Source organism: Scleropages formosus, chromosome 18, assembly GCF_900964775.1.
Source record: "Scleropages formosus chromosome 18, fSclFor1.1, whole genome shotgun sequence".
Lineage (NCBI taxonomy): Eukaryota > Metazoa > Chordata > Actinopteri > Osteoglossiformes > Osteoglossidae > Scleropages > Scleropages formosus.
Window position 1 is genome coordinate 20,326,300 of NC_041823.1, and position 19,162 is coordinate 20,345,461.

General features: G+C 41.1%; 2 protein-coding genes across 2 annotated transcripts; both read right to left on the bottom strand.

Moving 5' to 3' along the window:
• Positions 1–1,183: 1,183 nt before the first annotated feature.
• LOC108922109 (uncharacterized) lies at positions 1,184–7,295 on the bottom strand. Its single transcript, XM_029260083.1, has 7 exons — positions 6,914–7,295; positions 4,016–4,369; positions 3,767–3,863; positions 1,797–1,837; positions 1,547–1,623; positions 1,368–1,412; positions 1,184–1,249 (listed from the first exon to the last, which is right to left on the bottom strand). The coding sequence occupies exons 1-7, from the start codon at positions 7,269–7,271 to the stop codon at positions 1,184–1,186; spliced, it is 1,038 nt and encodes a 345-aa protein (XP_029115916.1). The 5' UTR covers positions 7,272–7,295.
• A 3,896-nt stretch (positions 7,296–11,191) lies between these two features.
• Positions 11,192–17,958, bottom strand: LOC108922107 (nectin-2-like). The gene is made up of 7 exons (XM_029260084.1): positions 17,904–17,958; positions 13,629–13,982; positions 13,361–13,472; positions 11,805–11,845; positions 11,555–11,631; positions 11,376–11,420; positions 11,192–11,257 (listed from the first exon to the last, which is right to left on the bottom strand). Exons 1-7 carry the CDS (start codon positions 17,956–17,958, stop codon positions 11,192–11,194), a joined length of 750 nt encoding a protein of 249 aa, XP_029115917.1.
• Between the last annotated feature and the right edge of the window lie 1,204 nt (positions 17,959–19,162).

Sequence of the window (19,162 nt, forward strand, 5' to 3'; positions counted from 1 at the left end):
CCTCCCAAATCATAAATATACTTTGACAAAATTATGGTGACTTTGGTAGCGTACAATTGGGGTATATTTCGAATTTTGCCGCAAATGTTTTAAGAAGTTTTTTAAAACCAACCAAACAAATGTCACAGCTGTCATTCTTTTGTAGGAGCAAAACAGAAGTATGTGGTGGCTGAGTTAATCCTAAATTAACGTCAATGTACTATTTTTTATATAATTTATTTAACTACATTATAAAGCCGCATTCTTCAATATAAATGTACATTAAAACATTGTATCATTATTTCTCATTTTTCTGTTCATATATATTGTACATTTTGCTTGACGACAATACCAGCTCCCAGGCAAACATTTATTTTTTTGCTGATGCTTTTCTCCAAAGCAACTTACAGTGTTAGGCTACAGTACTTGTAATGATTTACCCATTTGTATTGCCGGGTAATTTTTACTGAAATAATTCAGGGTAAGTACCTTGCTCAAGATAACTGCAGTGAGGACAGGAGCAGAAGTGCTTATGGCTATGCTACCTGCTGCCCCCTAAATGAAACATCTTATATGCCCTGATTCATGTTTTATAATTTCATCCAATGCTGAAGCAATTTTATTTTCTGTGATTTTACCAGTAATGCCCCCATAATGTTTAAATATATGTGTGTATATACTGTATATACACACATTCACATATACATGAGTGTCTTATACATGAAAACAAAGTGCTTTTTAAAAATGGGTGAAGTTTATTTTTATTGAGGCTTTTTGCTATTTACATTAGTCTGACAAAAACCAGCTAGCTCCTGGAATTTGCTGAAACAGGACCTGCTGCATGGCTCCTTTTTACAGTAAGTGACCTGTCTGCTTCTATCAAGAAAATAATAAGTAACTGATTGTCATCTGTCAAAAATATGATCAGTTAATATTTAACTAGATTTAACACATGCTGCACCACTGACTTTATGAGGAGACATTTTCTACAGAGAAGATATCTCTTTACAGGAAAAAAACTAAAAAAAAAAATAACTAAATCGAAAAACAGACTACATCATTTGTATGAAGGTTCATGAAAATTACTTATTCGATGAGAAAAGACAATGGCATCCTTCAGGAAGTACTGTACAAAAGAAAATTAAAGGAAAAAAGATTAGATTCATAGTCTTCCTTTTTTGGAGGTTTAGATCTACAAACAGAGCTAAATGTCAATGTTTCCAGACTTTTCCAAGGTGCTGTATAGGGAGCTGTCACTGAACTGTAGGCCCTGTATGGAGAGCAGGAAAGAACCAGAGAAAATTCTCAGTGAATGATTGCAGTTTCCCAGAGGAGGTAACCATAGATTTTGCTTTACTTTGTCTCAACGGGGGTTAAAAGTGTCTTACAGCGTACACGTTGTCTGAACTACAGGGAGTCGGCTGAGCAGCTGTCTGCAGAAACAGAGCATCGGGATGAAATGTGATATGAGAATTTTTTACCTGTTTGCAAAAGTTACTATTAGTTTCTTAGTATTAATTATTATTAATTACTTAGCAACCTAGTTGTAGAAAAGATGCAGACTCACTGTGGTGTAAGTACAGTCCATGCTGAGCTCTGAACCTGGTAAATCACGAGCATTTTCATACACAACGCTGGGTGAGGCTAAAGTATAAACACAGCAAGTTGAAATGTTTGTTCATGTTTCCTGTGATTTTAACTGTTACCTGTGCATCAGCATGAAAACCTGTTGTGATGTAACATTTTTATTGCAATTTTACTCTTCTGTGTGCTGTTGGCTCAGATGGGCTGGGCGACACGAAGCTCTGCCTTCTCACCTGGTCTGGGGTTTGCAGCCTGCAGGATCCTCCTGCAGAAACTACCACAAAACCACAGGAAAAATTATGGGCGAGGCAAACTTCTATAAAGTTATAATTAAATATCTGTCCTACAGTTGACAGGTTGTGTTGTGAACTCATATGATTTCTCTTTCCATGTGAAAGACAGTTATTAAAAATGCTCAGAATTATTGGATATGCGAAACTGATTCCATAACTAGTTGTATAATTTTTCAAAGGGATTTTTGAGTTATGATTTTTACAAATAACCTTTGTACTCAGATGTAGTTCAGATTAAGTACTGGATTTTGACATAGAACTATGTTTTTCTCCTCACTAGGTAGGGGGGGTAACTTGGGATTTGACTGTCACGAAAAAATGCAACCCCTCTCGCCGCTACTGCTCGCAAATGAAAAGACACAGCGAGATAGTGCATATACCGTTGGACAGAGGAAGGAATTCCGCATCAAACGAGATATGAATGGCCGCTGCCGGTTCAGCCTGAGCGAGCTGGCAATGTTGCGGAAATGTCTCACATTTGCCCCGTTATGGAGTTGCCCCATTTTACACTACATGTAATCACATTCGAACCACGGCATAGCGTTGATGTCAGCAACTCAGTTCGTCGCTAGAGAGCCATGCTATCGGACACGTTTCGCGCCGGCAGGAAAACATTCATTTAGACCAAAGTAGAGGGCCCGAAGGCGGATCATCGAATCAAACATTTCAAAGAAGCCAAACAAGCACGATGCAAAGTACGATCGCGACCGACGAGCTGCATTAAGTCTCAGGGAGCAAGCAGAGGCCTCTGGGATTCAAAAGACACCAGCAAGACACCGGCTCAGCGAAAGCGTGAGCAGTGTTGCATGGAGAAGGCAGTGCGGGAGGCTGCAAAATCGTCTCAGGCGGCCTCGGAGCCTCAACCATGAACTTCTCACGCACCTGAGATTGTCATGCAGCACGAATCCATGTACATGGATGCAGCAGCGACCGACCTGATATTTGGCCGAGTGGGTCGGGACTCACCACCCACACGCAGTTCTACGTAAAGACATGCAGCATAGTAAAGCTATATACCTCTGATTTTTCTTCCTTCCTGGAACCTGAGACTGCAGTTTCAATGGTGCTAAATTGTTCTGGACTTTGATACAGGTGAAATTAAGATTGATATGATAGGAGAAGAATAAAAAAGTTATGTCAATGCCACACAGTGTTCAATTGATAAGACTTAAGGAAACTGATGTGTCTTTCCAGTAAAGAGCTCCATGTTTTTTCATATACGGTGGTGTCCTTGTCGAATGGTTTCTGAACTTTGTTCTTGGTGTCGCGTGATTGACACAGGAAATGTTTCTCTTCACTGCTTCGGAACTGAAAGGCAGTGAGTGCGGCAGGCCGGCTCATGCAGCTGCCATCTAGGTGGATGTATCAGGAAGAACACAGCTGCACTCAGAGAGCTGGCTGAAACACACAGCTGTGTGCGCATTACACGCCAGTGCAGTCACACTGAGTAAAGCACTGTTGCTGCACCCAACATCACATGTAAATACATGCTCATGGTGGAATCTGAGGGTCATTCAGGGTTCCTGAATGCCCTGTGTAAAGTGTGTGCTGCTGAAGCTGCAGTAAACTTCACCCCACCCTAGCGCTCCTGGCCGCTGTTTACCCAGGACTACAAACCAGCCAGTATTCATATTGTAGTGACTTGCATTACCACGAGTCTGAGTGGGAAGATTTGCCCATTATAAATAGTTTAATTATGGGAAAAGTGTAAAAAAGTGTTCAACCACTGGGGAGACCTGTAGGTGCTGGGTTGACGGGTCCTTGAGGAAACGGGGTACTCAGACCAGTCACTTGTGTTCTTTGTGGTCCTTTCTACACATTGGAAACAGAAACTTTACTGATACTAACATTATTGTAGCTTAAGGAAGTGCTACCAAGTATGACCACCAAGTGAAGTCCAGTGCTCTTACCTGTTCTTCATCATGATGATGACTGCTATAGGAAGGCAGCTGATGAGCACCAAAACACAGACTAAAATTCCAGTGACTCTTGCACGTGCAGACTGACCTTGGAAACGCACAACATTCAGTAAATGCTCAGCTGCTCAACATGTTTCTGTTTCATGTTTGTGTCATGGAACTGAGCAAAGTACAACTGCAACTGTAGACATTAAACAACAAACTGGTCAATGAATGTTAGAGTACAACTCCTCCTCTTACCCTTTACAATGAGAGTGGTGGTGGCTTTCATGATTCCACTAGGGAAGGTGGTATACTGACAGGTGAACTTTCCCTTGTCTGTCAACTTCACTCCTGTTATGTTGATGGACACATGACCCAGGGACTGATTGGTATAGACAACTCTGCCTGAGAAAGTTGAATTAAAGTAATGTGTCCCATGAGCTGGGTTATATACGACAATGACTTCCTTTTTTTTCTCTGTTGATTCCCATGTCCACAGAACCTGTGTGATTTTAAGTGTAGATTTACTGTAGAGTCTACAGTGTAGTGTCACATGACCACGCAGGTAGGTAGCAACCACTGGATCGGCAATAATCTGCTGGCTCTGAGAAGCTGAAAGAGAAGGAGAGAATAGAAACTAATGTTTAATTTTTTTTTTAAATATTTATATTTTTAAATTTTTTTTCTTTTATTTATTTCATTTACTTAAACTATGGGGGGGTGCGGTGGCGCAGTGGGTTGGACCACAGTCCTGCTCTCCGGTGGGTCTGGGGTTCGAGTCCCGCTTGGGGTGCCTTGCGACGGACTGGCGTCCCGTCCTGGGTGTGTCCCCTCCCCCTCCAGCCTTGCGCCCTGAGTTGCCGGGTTAGGCTCCGGTTCCCCGTGACCCCGTATGGGACAAGCGGTTCTGAAAATGTGTGTGTGTGTGTGTGTGTGTACTTAAACTATTTTTACAGTTCTTACATACTGTTGACATCAGTTATATTATTTATAATAATCATCTTGTATAAATACCATTAAATGTGTTTGAAATTGTTCTGGACACCTTGGCACACCTCCTTCAGTCATGCATCCAAGACTTGCTTTAAACAGAAGCTCCCTTGCAGTGAGCATTGTAGAGTCTCCACAGATTACCACAGTCTACAGAGAGTACTGCCTATGCCTGAGCTTCTAAATCAGAGTTCAGTACCAATTCCATGTTCAAGTTCTCCTTGTCCAAAGTCCATGTCCATTTCTGCTGCAAGTCCTAGTCACTGCATTGCTATATCCATCATGATCATCATTTCATTGTGTATTGACCTTCACCAACCACATCTCAGAATATGTGACTGAAACCCTTAAATAATGGGATTAATTTGTTTTGTGTATTCACTTCCCTTGGGCAAATTCCTTTTGTGATGGGGTTGAATTGGCATATCTTATACAGGTATATTGTTCACATCTTTATATTTTCTGTAACAAAATTATAACTTGTCTTTAAATGTTAAATTTTTAGTCATTTATTGTCATTTACCATTTTTTTAGTGCAGGGTCTTTGAAAGTTGGTTGAAGTAACAGCCAAAGAGCTTCTCTCCACTGGAGATACCCCATACTAACAACACAGGAACAAATCTAGAAAATCTGTTAACTTTTCATTTTATCTAGATGTTGTGTTCTGAGGAACCTGATGTTAAACATATATCTTGACAGGTTGGAGTTTAAACTGCACTCTTCTCATTTTTAAATGCTATACTATTTTGAATCTACTGCGAATGCTAGATACGGTATCCGTCATAACCGAGTGTGGCAATCACTCAAAAGCATGCATAAGCAGTCAAAGTGTTCTTCCTGTTTTTAAAGATCACATTTTAACTTTTTTAAAATCTTTTTATAGAGCTGTGTTTATAAAAAAGTGGCATGGGGTTAGCACTGCCACCTCACACCACCTAGGCTGTTTGGGTGTTGGTTTGAATCCAGCTCAATTTATGTAGAGTTTGCATGTCTTCTCTGTGTTGTCATGGGTTTCCTCCCACAGTCCAAAGACATCCAGTTCAGGAGCCTTGAGCACTGTAAATTACCTATAGTGTGCAAGTGTGGATGTGTTGCCACCCTGCGATGATATATCCACCGCCCTCCCAAGCCTGGCCGCCCATTGATTCCGATTATGCAGGTAATTCTCATGATTATATAACCCTGATCAGGACAAGTAGTTATGGAAACTGAGAATATTTATACCAACTTGCAGGTAGCCTGAAGACTGCACTGCTGACAGAGAGACTTGTTTTCTCTTGAAAGTACCAAAACACTGTAATACAGACAGCTACTTTTTTAAATCACTCATTGTTACTGTTCATGCTTTCTAGGATCATTTCCCCAGTTTTTTTGTAGCTGTGTGCAACATAGCCTGAGTATTAAGATGAGCTAGAAGATAATTTCCTGTGTTCTGATTTTTCCTTCAACTACACAATATATCAAGAAACTTAGACCAAAAAACACTTGCTTTATTTTATATGCTCTTTTGCACTTCTGCAGTCTGAATGAGATAGGTGGTAGTATACTGGTTAGAATTTTTATCTTTGGATCTAAAGGTTGCAGGTTTAAACCCCACCTCCAGCTACCCGTGAGCAAGGTACTTACCCTAAATTGCTTCAGTAAAATTACACTGCTGCATGAATGGGTAAATAATTGTGAGCTTGTAACTGTAAGCTTAACATTGTGGTTTGCTTTGAGGAAAAGTGGCAGTGTAAATATATATGAACATACAAACTCCATGCAGAGCAAAGACAAAATTTAGCCCCACAGTCAGTGACTTATCATTCAATGTCTATATTAAATGTTAATAATTAAATAATTTTTAAAAAATATCTTGTTAATAGCAATAAATGTAAGCTCTTTTATTAATTCATTTAACTGACAATTTTATTCACAACAATATTTTATGGATTTAGACAGCTGATTTACAATTGAGAGTAACTTACTCAGGCCTAGGTTGGCTGTAGAGGGGCTTGAATCAGAAACCTTTGTTGTGTTTGTATATTTCAAATCCATCCTTATTGGTTATGCTGCCTCATCATTTGTGCTACATTATTTACAAATACAATGAATTTTTGAAGCAGTATTCCTTGTAGAGAAACACTATGTGAATGTAGTTAAGAAGGTCACACAGGTGATTCTTACCTGTCCAAAGGGTCAAACAGATCAGCACCAGTGGAAGGGGAAGGGAGAGCAGACCAAACTCCATGAAAGGAACCTGCCTGATCTTGAAACAAATCTTAATATATGATATATGATGTTCTGCACTTTCCTGTCTGAAAATAAGACAACCTACAAATATATTTCTCCATAAAAGAGGAACCAAATAAGGAAGCGGGGCAGATACTTTCCAAGCGTAATTCGGACTGGTAAGTAGAGTCACAATCTCTTTTCCTTTTAACACATTTGTGAATACTTCAAACATGACTACAAAACAGGCTTTGAAAGTTGCTGTGAACTGAAGAAAAAAAGGAAATTTCACAGAACATGAATATTCAACCATTTCTGTAAAATGTTGAAAAATTATGTGAAATTATACACAGTAAAAATTTTTGTTGATGAAGAAATCACTCAGTTCTCCATTTGATGCATATTCATGTTTCTGAGTATTGCCGTTATTTCAGTTGCCTACTTAGCTTCCAATCCCTTACTTAAATAGATTTAATTCTTTATTTCACTAAGGACAGTTGGGTTTATTGAGTTTACCTGACACATGCTGTGACACTTCCTCGATTCTCCATTCAAGGCAATGCTGGAATGCTTCTTGCGCTTATCGTGATCAAGTCCAGCTATTACTGGAAGAACACAAGACTAGAATGTGGTCTGAAAAAAAGCAGAACTAAGACAAAATTTAAATAGATTATCAGGAAGGAGAGCAACTTGGTAAATATGTTTGTGTACTATAACTAGGGAGTCATGGGCACTAGGAGCATGCATTTTCACACAGTAATGAGGATGCAATGGTAACAAGGGGTTCAGAGCTTTTGCGGTGATCTGTAAACAAGAGATTCAACAAACCAAGGGTTTACAAAACTTTCCATAATTCCTACAGTCCTGCAGCCTTTCCTCCACTTCTAGTGTCCAACGCTGCACAGTGCGCGTCACAGGTTCCTCTCACTTGAGTTTCTGCTTGTAGACCGGGAGCAGCAGAATCGAGGCATGATGCAGCAGGGAGCAGTACGCACCTTTGTGTGAAGTGTAGCAGTGGTCGAGGGTGTTTGAGCCTCTGGTGGGGCAGGAGATGTGCTGATGGTATTCGGGGTAAACGTTCCTGAAATCGGCTTGGTTAAAGTCTCCATAGATAATGAACAGTCCATTTGGGTGCTTGTTACTTAGTGATGACGTGGTACAGTTCGTTCAGAGCACTGTATGTGTTCCCTTGGGGTGGGATGTAAAATGCGGCCATGAGCACAGTCGAGAACTCCCTGGGCAGGTAGAATGGTTGGCATTTGATCAGGTCCGGAGTGCACGCACACATTTTCGGAACTGCTAGTCCCATACAGGGTTGCGGGGAACCGGAGCCTACCCGGTAACACAGGGCGTAAGGCCGGAGGGGGAGGGGATACACCCAGGACAGGACGCCAGGCCGTCGTAAGGCACCCCAAGCGGGACTTGAACCCCAGACCTACTGGAGAGCAGGACCTGGTCCAACCCACTGTGCCACCACACCCCCCCCAGTCTGGAGTGCAGTTCTGTGCAATCACTTCCACATCGTGCACCACGTGTTGTTAATAAGAAAGCATACGCCCCCTCCTCTTTTTCCCCGATGAATCAGTCCGATCCGCGCGGTAAATTGAGAAGCCCTCGGGCTGGACCACATGGTCCAGTGTGCTGGCGGTGAGCCACGTCTCCGTAAAACAGAAAACACAGCAGTTCCGTAAATCTCTTCGGAATTTAAGTCGCCCTTTGAGATCGTCCAGTTTGTTGTCCAGAGACTGAACGCACGGTGGACAGGAAAATGCTGGGCATCAGAGGTCGTAGTCCGCGGCATTTTGCTCTCACCTGAACTCCGGCCTGGCGTCCACGTTTCCAAAATCGCGTCTTCTGTGTGGTCTCAGGTGGGATGCGGTCATGATGTTGTTCGCGGCAGAGTGAAGGTAACGAGTTCGGCTCTCTAACGCTAAGAATTGCGTCTAACCGCACTGTTTCACGTATTTGCAGAAGTGTTTGGCGGTAATAAGTAATAAGAGAGTAAACTGGCTGGAGGAATAGTGACACAGACAAAATAATATACACTAAACTAACAAGTCTGCGAGGAGAAGCAATCAACACATCGCCTCACGCCGGCGCCATCTCAGGGAAGACATATTGATACACATATTAATTAGTCAACCCAAGCATGTAATATGTTTTTAACTTTATTCTAGTAAAGGACATAACATACCATAATAAATGCTGAATTTAACATTTTTTCTTCATTACAGACAACTACAAAGAGATATCACAGTCTAATATGCCCACCTGTGAATTTCATGAGGAAGAACATCCATTACAGTAAACCAATGAGAATTCTTTTCACTGAAGCATATGGTAAGGAGTTCTTCAATAGTTTTTTATTATTGTAAACAATATTTTACCCATTAAACAGACACACACAAGAGTCTGAAAACAATTGTCCCTAGTGGGGTCGCGGCTAGCCGGAGTCTAACCCGGGAACACAGGGTGCAAGGCTGGAGTGGAAGGGGACACAACCTGGATGGGATGCCCGCCTGCCGCAAAGCACCCCAAGCGGGACTCGAACCCCAGACCCACTACACAGCAGGACCTGGCCAAGCCCACTGCGCCTTATTCTCTCACAAGTAAATTCTCATCATTCCAATTTATGAATTTGTGTTTACTGAGTACTTGCTTTAAATGTAACTTTTCAGTCTTAAATGTTTTAATGCAGTTTTATTGCTGCTTTTATGACCTCTTATAACATCCCAGAGACTGTGAAACCTTTCAGAGGCTGTACTGCACCTGGGAATAAAATTCTCCTGAAGGAAGTGTCAGGAGTCCACTGAATGCGTCCCGCAAAGTGAAACCGAAACCTAGTTGCTGTGGACACATCCATGGCAAGAACACCTTAAGAAGTTGGAGAAAACATAGCAGTTCCTTGTTGCTTTTAATAAAAAGTTTTAATGTTTTGCAAATCTGTTGAATGTGGAAAAAAAACACACACACAGGGAACCGGAGCCTACCCGGCAACACAGAGCGTAAGGCCAGAGGGGGAAGGGGACACACCCAGGACAGGACACCAGTCCATCGCAAGGCACCCCAAGCAGGACTTGAACCCCAGACCCACCGGAGAGCAGGACCGGGGTCCAACCCACTGCGCCACCGCACCCCTGCTAAAACACATATTCAGTACGTCAAATTATTTTTGTGGAGAACAAGGCATAATTCCAGTTATAATTTTTGTTCTGCAAAATGCTCAAGAGAGCCCATCTTTTAGTGAACATATTGTTATCCTGTCATTTTTGACCCAGCTATGGAAGAGTGGGTGAGGGATTACTCTATTACCCCATTACACAGTACTATGCAGAAGTTTTTGGCACTTGGGGAAAAAAGCTGTAAAGTGGCAATGCTTCCAAAAATAATGCTCTTAATGAATGAACTTCCTACAAAGCTTAGTAACCATCCATCGTCGTCAACCACTTGATGTGCCAGGCTTGGCCGGGTCCCGCTCTCTGGTGGGTCTGGGGTTCGAGCCCTGCTTGGGGTACCTTACTGCCTGCCTGACTGGCGTCCTGTCCTTGGTGTGTCCCCTCCCCCTCCAGCCTTATGCCTTGTGTTGCTGGGTTAGGCTCCGGTTCACCATGACCCTGCTTGGGATAAGTGGTTTCAGACAGTGTATGTGTGTACTTTCCTTCTTCAATGACATACAAAACCCTTACTGTAATACTGTAACTTTTTTTCTATTATATTATATTCTTATATTCTAACTTTCCAAGGACTGCTTGGAAATCTAAGATATGCTCTTTCCCATTGACACGAATGCAGAAGACAAATAACTGTCTAAAACAAGTATTTTTGGGAAACATATAAGTGCTTAAGACTTTTGCAGAGGTTGCAGTTAATGATGAAAGGAAATAGACACAGAGATGAGACAATATGGATATGGAACACTGGAAAAAAAAACTGCTATTAAATGTTGCATCTCTCATAGATTAATCTGCTTTCGAAGATATTACTAGAATATTAAACTCCACTGACTTTATGTGGAGACATTTAACACAGAGAAGATATCTTTACAGAAAAAAAAATCCAGTTCACTAAACTGAAAAACAAACTACATCATATTGTATGAAGGTTCATAAAAGTTACTTATTCGATGAAAAAAGACAATGGCATCCTTCAGGAAGTACTGTACAAAAGAAAATTAAACGAAAAAAGATTAGATTCATAGTCTTCCTTTTTGGAAGTTTAGATCTACAAACAGAGCTAAATGTCAATGTTTCCAGACTTTTCCAAGGTGCTGTATAGGGAGCTGTCACTGAACTGTAGGCCCTGTATGGAGAGCAGGAAAGAACCAGAGAAAATTCTCAGTGAATGATTGCAGTTTCCCAGAGGAGGTAACCATAGATTTTGCTTTACTTTGTCTCAACGGGGGTTAAAAGTGTCTTACAGCGTACACGTTGTCTGAACTACAGGGAGTCGGCTGAGCAGCTGTCTGCAGAAACAGAGCATCGGGATGAAACGTGATATGAGAATTTTTTGCCTGTTTGCAAAAGTTACTATTAGTTTCTTAGTATTAATTACTATTAATTACTTAGCAACCTAGTTGTAGCAAAGATGCAAACTCACTGTGGTGTAAGTACAGTCCATGCTGAGCTCTGAACCTGGTGAATCATGGGCATTTTCATACACAACGCTGAGTGAGGCTAAAGTATAAACACAGCAAGTTGAAATGTTTGTTCATGTTTCCTGTGATTTTAACTGTTACCTGTGCATCAGCATGAAAACCTGTTGTGATGTAACATTTTTATTGCAATTTTACTCTTCTGTGTGCTGTTGGCTCAGATGGGCTGGGCGACACGAAGCTCTGCCTTCTCACCTGGTCTGGGGTTTGCAGCCTGCAGGATCCTCCTGCAGAAACTACCACAAAACCACAGGAAAAATTATGGGCGAGGCAAACTTCTATAGAGTTATAATTAAATATCTGTTCTACTGCTGACAGTGTCACGCCCCTGCATGGAGCCATTGCACCTGTAGCAGATCGGGGCACGGGTGAATGAAAGCACGGCATCCAACCACCTCCAGCCGTGGAACCTTTCTGAGCACACTTCTGTGTTCATACCTAGTGTTTCCTACGAGTTTCTCGAGTTCCCTCTTCCCGCATTTTCCTACCACATCTCTGCGTTTCCCCGGCTCCCTGACTCTCGCCTGCCTCCTGACCTTGACCTTTGGATCCTCCAAGAAATGACTCCTGCCTGTCCCTCGGTTCTCGCTGCAGTCTGTCCCTACTGGGCTTCCACATTCCGCAAGCCTGTACAACCGTACTTGGGTCCTTCGCACCTTGGTGACCATGACAGACAGGTTGTGTTGTGAGCCGATATGGTTTCTCTTTCAATGCGAAGGACAGTTCTTAAAAATGCTCAGAATTATTGGAAATGACAAACTGATTCTATAACTGGCTCTATAATTTTTCAAAAAGATTTTTGAGTGAAGATTTTTACAAATAACCTTTATACTCAGATGTAGTTCAGGTTAAGTACTACATTTTTCTTCCTTCCTGGAACCTGAGACTGCAGTTTCAGTGATGCTAAATTGTTCTGGACTTTGATACAGGTGAAATTAAGATTGATATGATAGGAGAAAAATAAAGTTATGTCAATGCCACACAGTGTTAAATTGATAAGACTTAAGGAAACTGATGTGTCTTTCCAGTAAAGAGCTCCATGTTTTTTCATATACGGTGAGTCCTTGTCGAATGGTTTCTGAACTTTGTTCTTGGTGTCGCGTGATTGACACAGGAAATGTTTCTCTTCACTGCTTTGGGACTGAAAGGCAGTGAGTGCGGCAGGCTGGCTCATGCAGCTGCCATCTGGGTGGATGTATCAGGAAGAACACAGCTGCACTCAGAGAGCTGGCTGAAACACACAGCTGTGTGCGCACTACACGCCAGTGCAGCCACACTGAGTAAAGCACTGTTGCTGCACCCAACATCACATGTAAATACATGCTCATGGTGGAATCTGAGGGTCATTCAGGGTTCCTGAATGCCCTGTGTAAAGTGTGTGCTGCTGAAGCTGCAGTAAACTTCACCCCACCCTAGCGCTCCTGGCCGCTGTTTACCCAGGACCACAAACCAGCCAGTATTCATATTGTAGTGACCTGCTTTTCTATGAGTCTGAGTGGGAAGATTTGCCTTTTGTAAATAGTTTAATTATGGGAAAAGTGTAAAAAAGTGTTCAACCACTGGGGAGACCTGTAGGTGCTGGGTTGACGGGTCCTTGAGGAAACGGGGTCCTCAGGCCAAGAGCACAGTCACTTGTGTTCTTTGTGGTCCTTTCTACACATTGGAAACAGAAACTTTACTGATACTAACATTATTGTAGCCCAAGGAAGTGCTACCAAGTATGACCACCAAGTGAAGTCCAGTGCTCTTACCTGTTCTTTGTCATGACGATGACTGCTATAGGAAGGCAGCTGATGAGCAGCAAAACACAGACTAAAATTCCAGTGACTCTTGCATGTGAAGACTGACCTTGGACTTTTTTAGCTGTAGTGGAAAAGCACAACATTCAGTAAATGCTCAGCTGCTCAACATGTTTCTGTTTCATGTTTGTGTCATGGAACTGAGCAAAGTACAACTGCAACTGTAGACATTAAACAACAAACTGGTCAATGAATGTTAGAGTACAACTCCTCCTCTTACCCTTTACAATGAGAGTGGTGGTGGTTTTCATGATGCCATTAGGGAAAGTGGTATACTGACAGGTGAACTTTCCCTTGTCTGTCAACTTCACTCCTGTTATGTTGATGGACACATGACCCAGGGACTGATTGGTATAGACGACTCTTCCTGAGAAAGCTGAATTAAAGTAATGTGTCTTATGTGCTGGGTTATGTATGACAATGTCTTCCTTTTTTTTCTCTGTTGATTCCCATGTCCACTGAACCTGTGTGATTTTGACTGTAGATTCACTCTGCAATCTACAGTGTAGTGTCACATCACCACCCAGGTAGGCAGTGACCTCTGGATCAGCAATGATCTGCTGGCTCTGAGCAGCTGAAAGAAAGACAGGGAGGGGAAAAATCAATTTATCTGTAATTATTACGCTTATGTATTACGTACACTGCTTTGCAAAATTATTCAAGGCCTTGAAAGTTAGCACCATTTTCTGAATTTCAAAAGATACATACAAATGTTCTCATAATCACTATTTTACTGAGATCTATTTCAAGATGATAGTTTATTTCAAAAACCAAAATGTGTTATTTGTCTTCAGGTGTCAAAAATAAAGTGTATAACTGAAATGTGCTACTTGCATAAGTATTCAAACCCCTATGCTCTAAATGCTTAAAGTGCCAAATTGTTCCCAGACAAGACACATTTGCCTCTTCTCAGTATTGAAAGAGAGCCTGTTCCAGTCCTCTCGGAACCGTGAGCTTGGGAGAAGGTTCACCTTCCGGCAAAACACCAGTCCCAAGCCCAAGACCAAGGCAACACTGGAGTGGCACTGTATGTTTGCAATTAAAAGTATTTACTTATTATAAAATACCATTTGGCCAGAGCAGGGTTTGATGGGCCAGAGCACAAACTGGAAGCACTGGATGCCAGGTAAGCCAGGCTGCACTCCATACCGGACACCAGTCCTTTGCAGGTTACTCACGCATATTTCACACATAACACAAAATTTGATTTGTGTGAGTGTATGAGTATGATTAGCAAGTGAAAAAGCTGATGGAACAGTAACTGTGAGTCCCACGGAAACTAACAGATAAGAATCTTTTGCTGTGGTATTCCTAAACTGAAGAGGCCTTAAGTGAGAACTTCTTTACCTCATGGGCACTCCAACAAAGTCTTGTGAGTTGTTATCTCATGATTAAGGCTGAGGTATAAAATATATTATTCATTCTTATTAAACGCTTGTCCTAACACAGTTGCAGTGGCTTAGAGCGCATCAGGGACTAAGTACTTAGTTTGAGGCAAACAGGGCACACCCTGAACTGGCACTAACCAAATGATGGGCAATTACATATGCATTTTCACACTATGAGCAATTTGGAGTCACCAGTCCGCTGACACATGACTCTGGACTGTAAATGGAAATTAGAGCAACTGGGGGAAACCCACAAAAACACGAGGAAAACATACAAACTCAACACAGACCCAGCACCAGTACTTCTCAATACCATTATGTTGCCAAAGAAATATATTTCATTCCAGAATTTTAACCAAAGGCATTTAAACCATGACATAACTCAACTTTTATCTCTCTCCCCAAGAAGCATGAGATCTCCAGTAATAATGACTACAGACTTGGTGGTCTAACCTCTGCTGTCATGAAGACTTTCAAGTGACTTCTACTGACTTAAAGCCATTACTCAATCATTGCTAAATTAGCTTTGTGTTTAACACCACTATTCCTGAGTTCCAGCAGACCAAACTGTCTTGTCTATCTTACAAAAACCTATTGTAAATAAATAACATTTAAAGTGAGATTACTCTCTTGTTTGAAAATGAAAACTGAATGAATTAATGGCCTCGAGTACACTGGCAAAAATTGAAGTATTGTTTAAAAGTTGATTCTCAGGCATTAAAAATATGCTGTGTAGAACACATTTACACCTACTCACTTAGCAGACACTTTTCAGTAATACAACACACACACATTTTCTGAACCACTTGTCCCATTTGGGGTCGCGGGGAGCCAGAGCCTAACCTGGCAACACAGGGTATAAAGCTGGAGGGGGAGGGGACACACCCAGGACAGGATGCCAGTCTGTCGCAAGGCACCCCAAGCGGGGCTCGAACCCCAGACCCACCGGAAAGCAGGACCTGGTCCAACCCACTGCGCCATCACACCCCCCAGTATTGCAACATATATTTTAAATTACATTTGTTAATTGAGTACAGGATAGGGCATATCACAACAAATCTTTCGAAGGAGGTACAGATGTAAACAAATTATTCTGAAAGAAATTTGTCCAATACCACTGTTTTTGCTAGTGCAAATTACATGAGCAACTGCCAATAGAACTGATAGGAAATGTTAGAGATTGTGACAAGTGGTATAATTTATGAAATTTATTAAGCAATTGGGAGATCAGAAGAGAAATTAGTCCAAGAGAGACACTTTTGAGATGCTTAATGAAAGATGAAAAGGATACAACAGTTCTGAGAAAAGAGGGAGCTCATTGCATCATTGAATCCAAACCTGAGAACCTACAAACTTTCAATTCTGGATTTCTTGTGTGTGTGACATGACTGAGCACAGAGATGGGGAAGAGTGTAGCAGTCATCCTGGTTTGTAGGGAGTCATCAAGTTCTATAGGTAATGAGTTGCAGGTCATTTGATGATGTTTGTTGCACTGCTGAGTCTAGAACTTGATGTGGGTAGCTACAAAAAGCCAGTGGAGAGAGAGGAGAAGGGGAGCAGGGGAACATTCTGATAGGTCAAACACAACTAGTGCCATGGCATTCTCAATCTGCTGGAGAAGCTTTATGGTGGAAGCCAGATTACCAGATAGAGCAGAATTGCATTACTACAGATGAGATATTGAAGCCTGGACCGGGATAGTTATGTGTGAGGGAGTTATACAGGCGGTATCTGCAGTATCAGTTTTTTGGTTCAGTGTACTAGAGAAAGTAGTCGTGAGTTAATTGTTACTACCAGACTATTGTCGAATGAAAGGAATGAAATTAGCAAATGTCCAGTTTGACAGAATATCTCCTAGGTGGTTAACCTGCTGAGATGTTCAAGAGTCTTGATTTTGGAAACAGCAAATTTTAGATGGTGGTCAGTCATTCAAACATATATATCCCAAATGCAAGCTGCAAAATAAGAAGATATGTTTGTAGTGGCTGGGGAAAAGAGCAAGAACTGGGTATCACCAGTGTAGCAGTAATAGGGAAATCCATGACAGACATCCTCGATGAAATGGGTGATCTTAAATCCAGACTGTTGAAAACCAAGAAGATCATTCCGGACTACAAGAGTACAGGATATCTGTACAAGGAATTCAGATATTTGGTTATATACTTTATATTCAGGAGTTTTTGAAGGAAAATGAAGAAAGACTGTATTGTAATAGGGGGCTGATTTGGAAGCCAGAGAGAATTTCTTTAACAGTGATAAAATGTGGGCAGTTTTAAAGGCAGATGGGGAGCAACCAGAGGAATTGAAGGGAAGGAATTGAAGGGAAAAGGAAGGAAGAAATTTTCTGAGTGAGGAATTGAAGGGAAAAGGAAGAACGGTTAGGAGGAAATTAAAATTGTTAGAAGTTTCTGAGGATTATTGGCTGCAGTTTATTATCAAAGAAAGTTTTCTCAAGGGAAGCAATATTATTGAATAGGCACAAGGAGCTTCTTGCGAAGTGTTAAGTTGGTGAGAATTTTAGATTTCAGTTATTTCTGTTCAGCAGCATTGAGTTTTATTCTTTTAGTACAAAGTACATCTGATAACCATGGGCTAAAAGTGACATGTGCTGGTCTGGAAGTTTGAGAATATAATCAAAGAAGATGACATTGATGGCCTCATTTGTTGAAAAATTTAGAGAATTATGTAGTGGATGGGAGGGAAGTTAGGACAGGAGAGGAGAGTGAAGAGGGCAGGAGGGATTTTAAGTTTCAGCAAGACATCACCTGAGTCAAAATGTATAAACTGTCTTGTAAACTGTGATGGCAGAAATAGACACTGAAAAACACATTACACACATTATCTTTGCAGTACTTCTATCATCACTTGACTGGATAGAATAAATAGAAGTATATTAATTAGACAAAGTATCACTTTTTATTTTATGAATCAATTATAAATAGACTAATATAAGCATTATAAGATGAAGTTATGTCTTATTTTGGAGCATATTTTGAGGAAAAAATCAAAAAGTTAAAAATTACTTACTACAAGGTTAAATTAGCTCTCTGAGCAACACTAACACAATTCTATTGTAATTGAAATAAGTATATCAATAAGTAACTTACATGTAGAAAGAGTCATGCAAATCAGCATCAGTGAAAAGATGTGGCAAAGCTCCATGGATGGAAACAATTAATCCACCCAACGGAATCCTGTGTTCGTGGGAGATGCCAGAAATATTTAGTGTATCTTAATTTTCTGCCAACCAGTTATGACATCTTTGTTTTCATAAAAGTAGATAGACTGTGGCAACAAGTGGCTACAAAGAGGAACAGAGGCACAATGTGACAGAACTGATATGTCTGTAAGATGACACAATGCCCCAGAGTAATGCACTGTTGCAGAAGACACTACAGTCCTGACCGATAAGTATAATCTGCATGCATATATTTCCTTTTTTGTTAAAGTGACTCATGCTGTAGATGTAGTAAGACATGTTAACTGTTTCTGGTAAGTTGTATGTTGTGCATCTTATTCTAAGGTTGTTGGTGGATGGTTGAACTTGACTGGCAGCTGCCCATAGTCCACCCTATGCCAGTTATCGATAATGACAACAAGCTGCTGATACTGAAGGAACAATCACTTTCAGTATTAGTTTTTCTGTTGTCAACTGTCCATGGTGTCTTCTTATTTGCCCCTTCGGAAGGGAGCCTAATACCCAGTTTTGTTTCTCATAATATACAAATTATACAATAAAAGCCTTGGTTTACTTGGAAAATCAGTTGCTTTTGCCCTGGCCATGAAAAAAATCAGGTATATAGTTGTGGGAAGGATGACATGGAGATGGCAAGGTCTGCAAACAAAAGTCCTGATTTATTTACATGATGCTCAGGGTTTCAGGGGAAAAGGATAAAGACAAGAAGGGTCTTATCCTCAGGATCAGGGTGGTTGCCATCCAATTTCAGTGATCAGCTGTTGGTGTTTTCAGTCAATCTTTCTCTCTTGATCTCTCGCTTTTACTACTGGAGACAAGGGTTAAATGAGATGCATTATAGGGAACAAGTGTGTGTGCCCCACACTCCCCTGTGCTTCCCATCCTTTGCAGACTGGGTGTGTCACAATAATATATACAGGGGTAGGAAGTAACTTAATGTTTAGAGCCATTGCATTCCAGTTGAAAAGGTTTGAATCCCTGAACTCAGTGTAGCACCACTGAGAAAGGTACCTACCCTGAATGGCTCCAGTAAAAGTCACCCGGAGCTGTATAAGTAGCAAATAATTATAGCTTAGTATTGTTAGTACAAACTTGGACAAAAGAGATATAAGGTGGTACAAACAAAACATTATATGTCTCCCTGGACAAAATATGTAAAATGCAAAAACC

What these genes read in the sequence shown, in the direction of transcription:
- LOC108922109 (XM_029260083.1), bottom strand. Translation starts at nt 7,271, where the DNA reads ATGGTTGAATATTCATGTTCTGTGAAATTTCCTTTTTTTCTTCAGTTC. An exon ending in CTGTTTGACCCTTTGGACAG is followed by an intron (nt 4,370 to 6,913) that starts GTAAGAATCACC and finishes CTTCTCTTTCAG; the next exon opens with CTTCTCAGAGCCAGCAGATT. An exon ending in TGGACTGTACTTACACCACA is followed by an intron (nt 1,413 to 1,546) that starts GTGAGTCTGCAT and finishes CTGTTTCTGCAG; the next exon opens with ACAGCTGCTCAGCCGACTCC.
- LOC108922107 (XM_029260084.1), bottom strand. Translation starts at nt 17,958, where the DNA reads ATGGAGCTTTGCCACATCTTTTCACTGATGCTGATTTGCATGACTCTT. An exon ending in GGCTGCAAACCCCAGACCAG is followed by an intron (nt 11,632 to 11,804) that starts GTGAGAAGGCAG and finishes TTTATACTTTAG; the next exon opens with CCTCACTCAGCGTTGTGTAT. An exon ending in TGGACTGTACTTACACCACA is followed by an intron (nt 11,421 to 11,554) that starts GTGAGTTTGCAT and finishes CTGTTTCTGCAG; the next exon opens with ACAGCTGCTCAGCCGACTCC.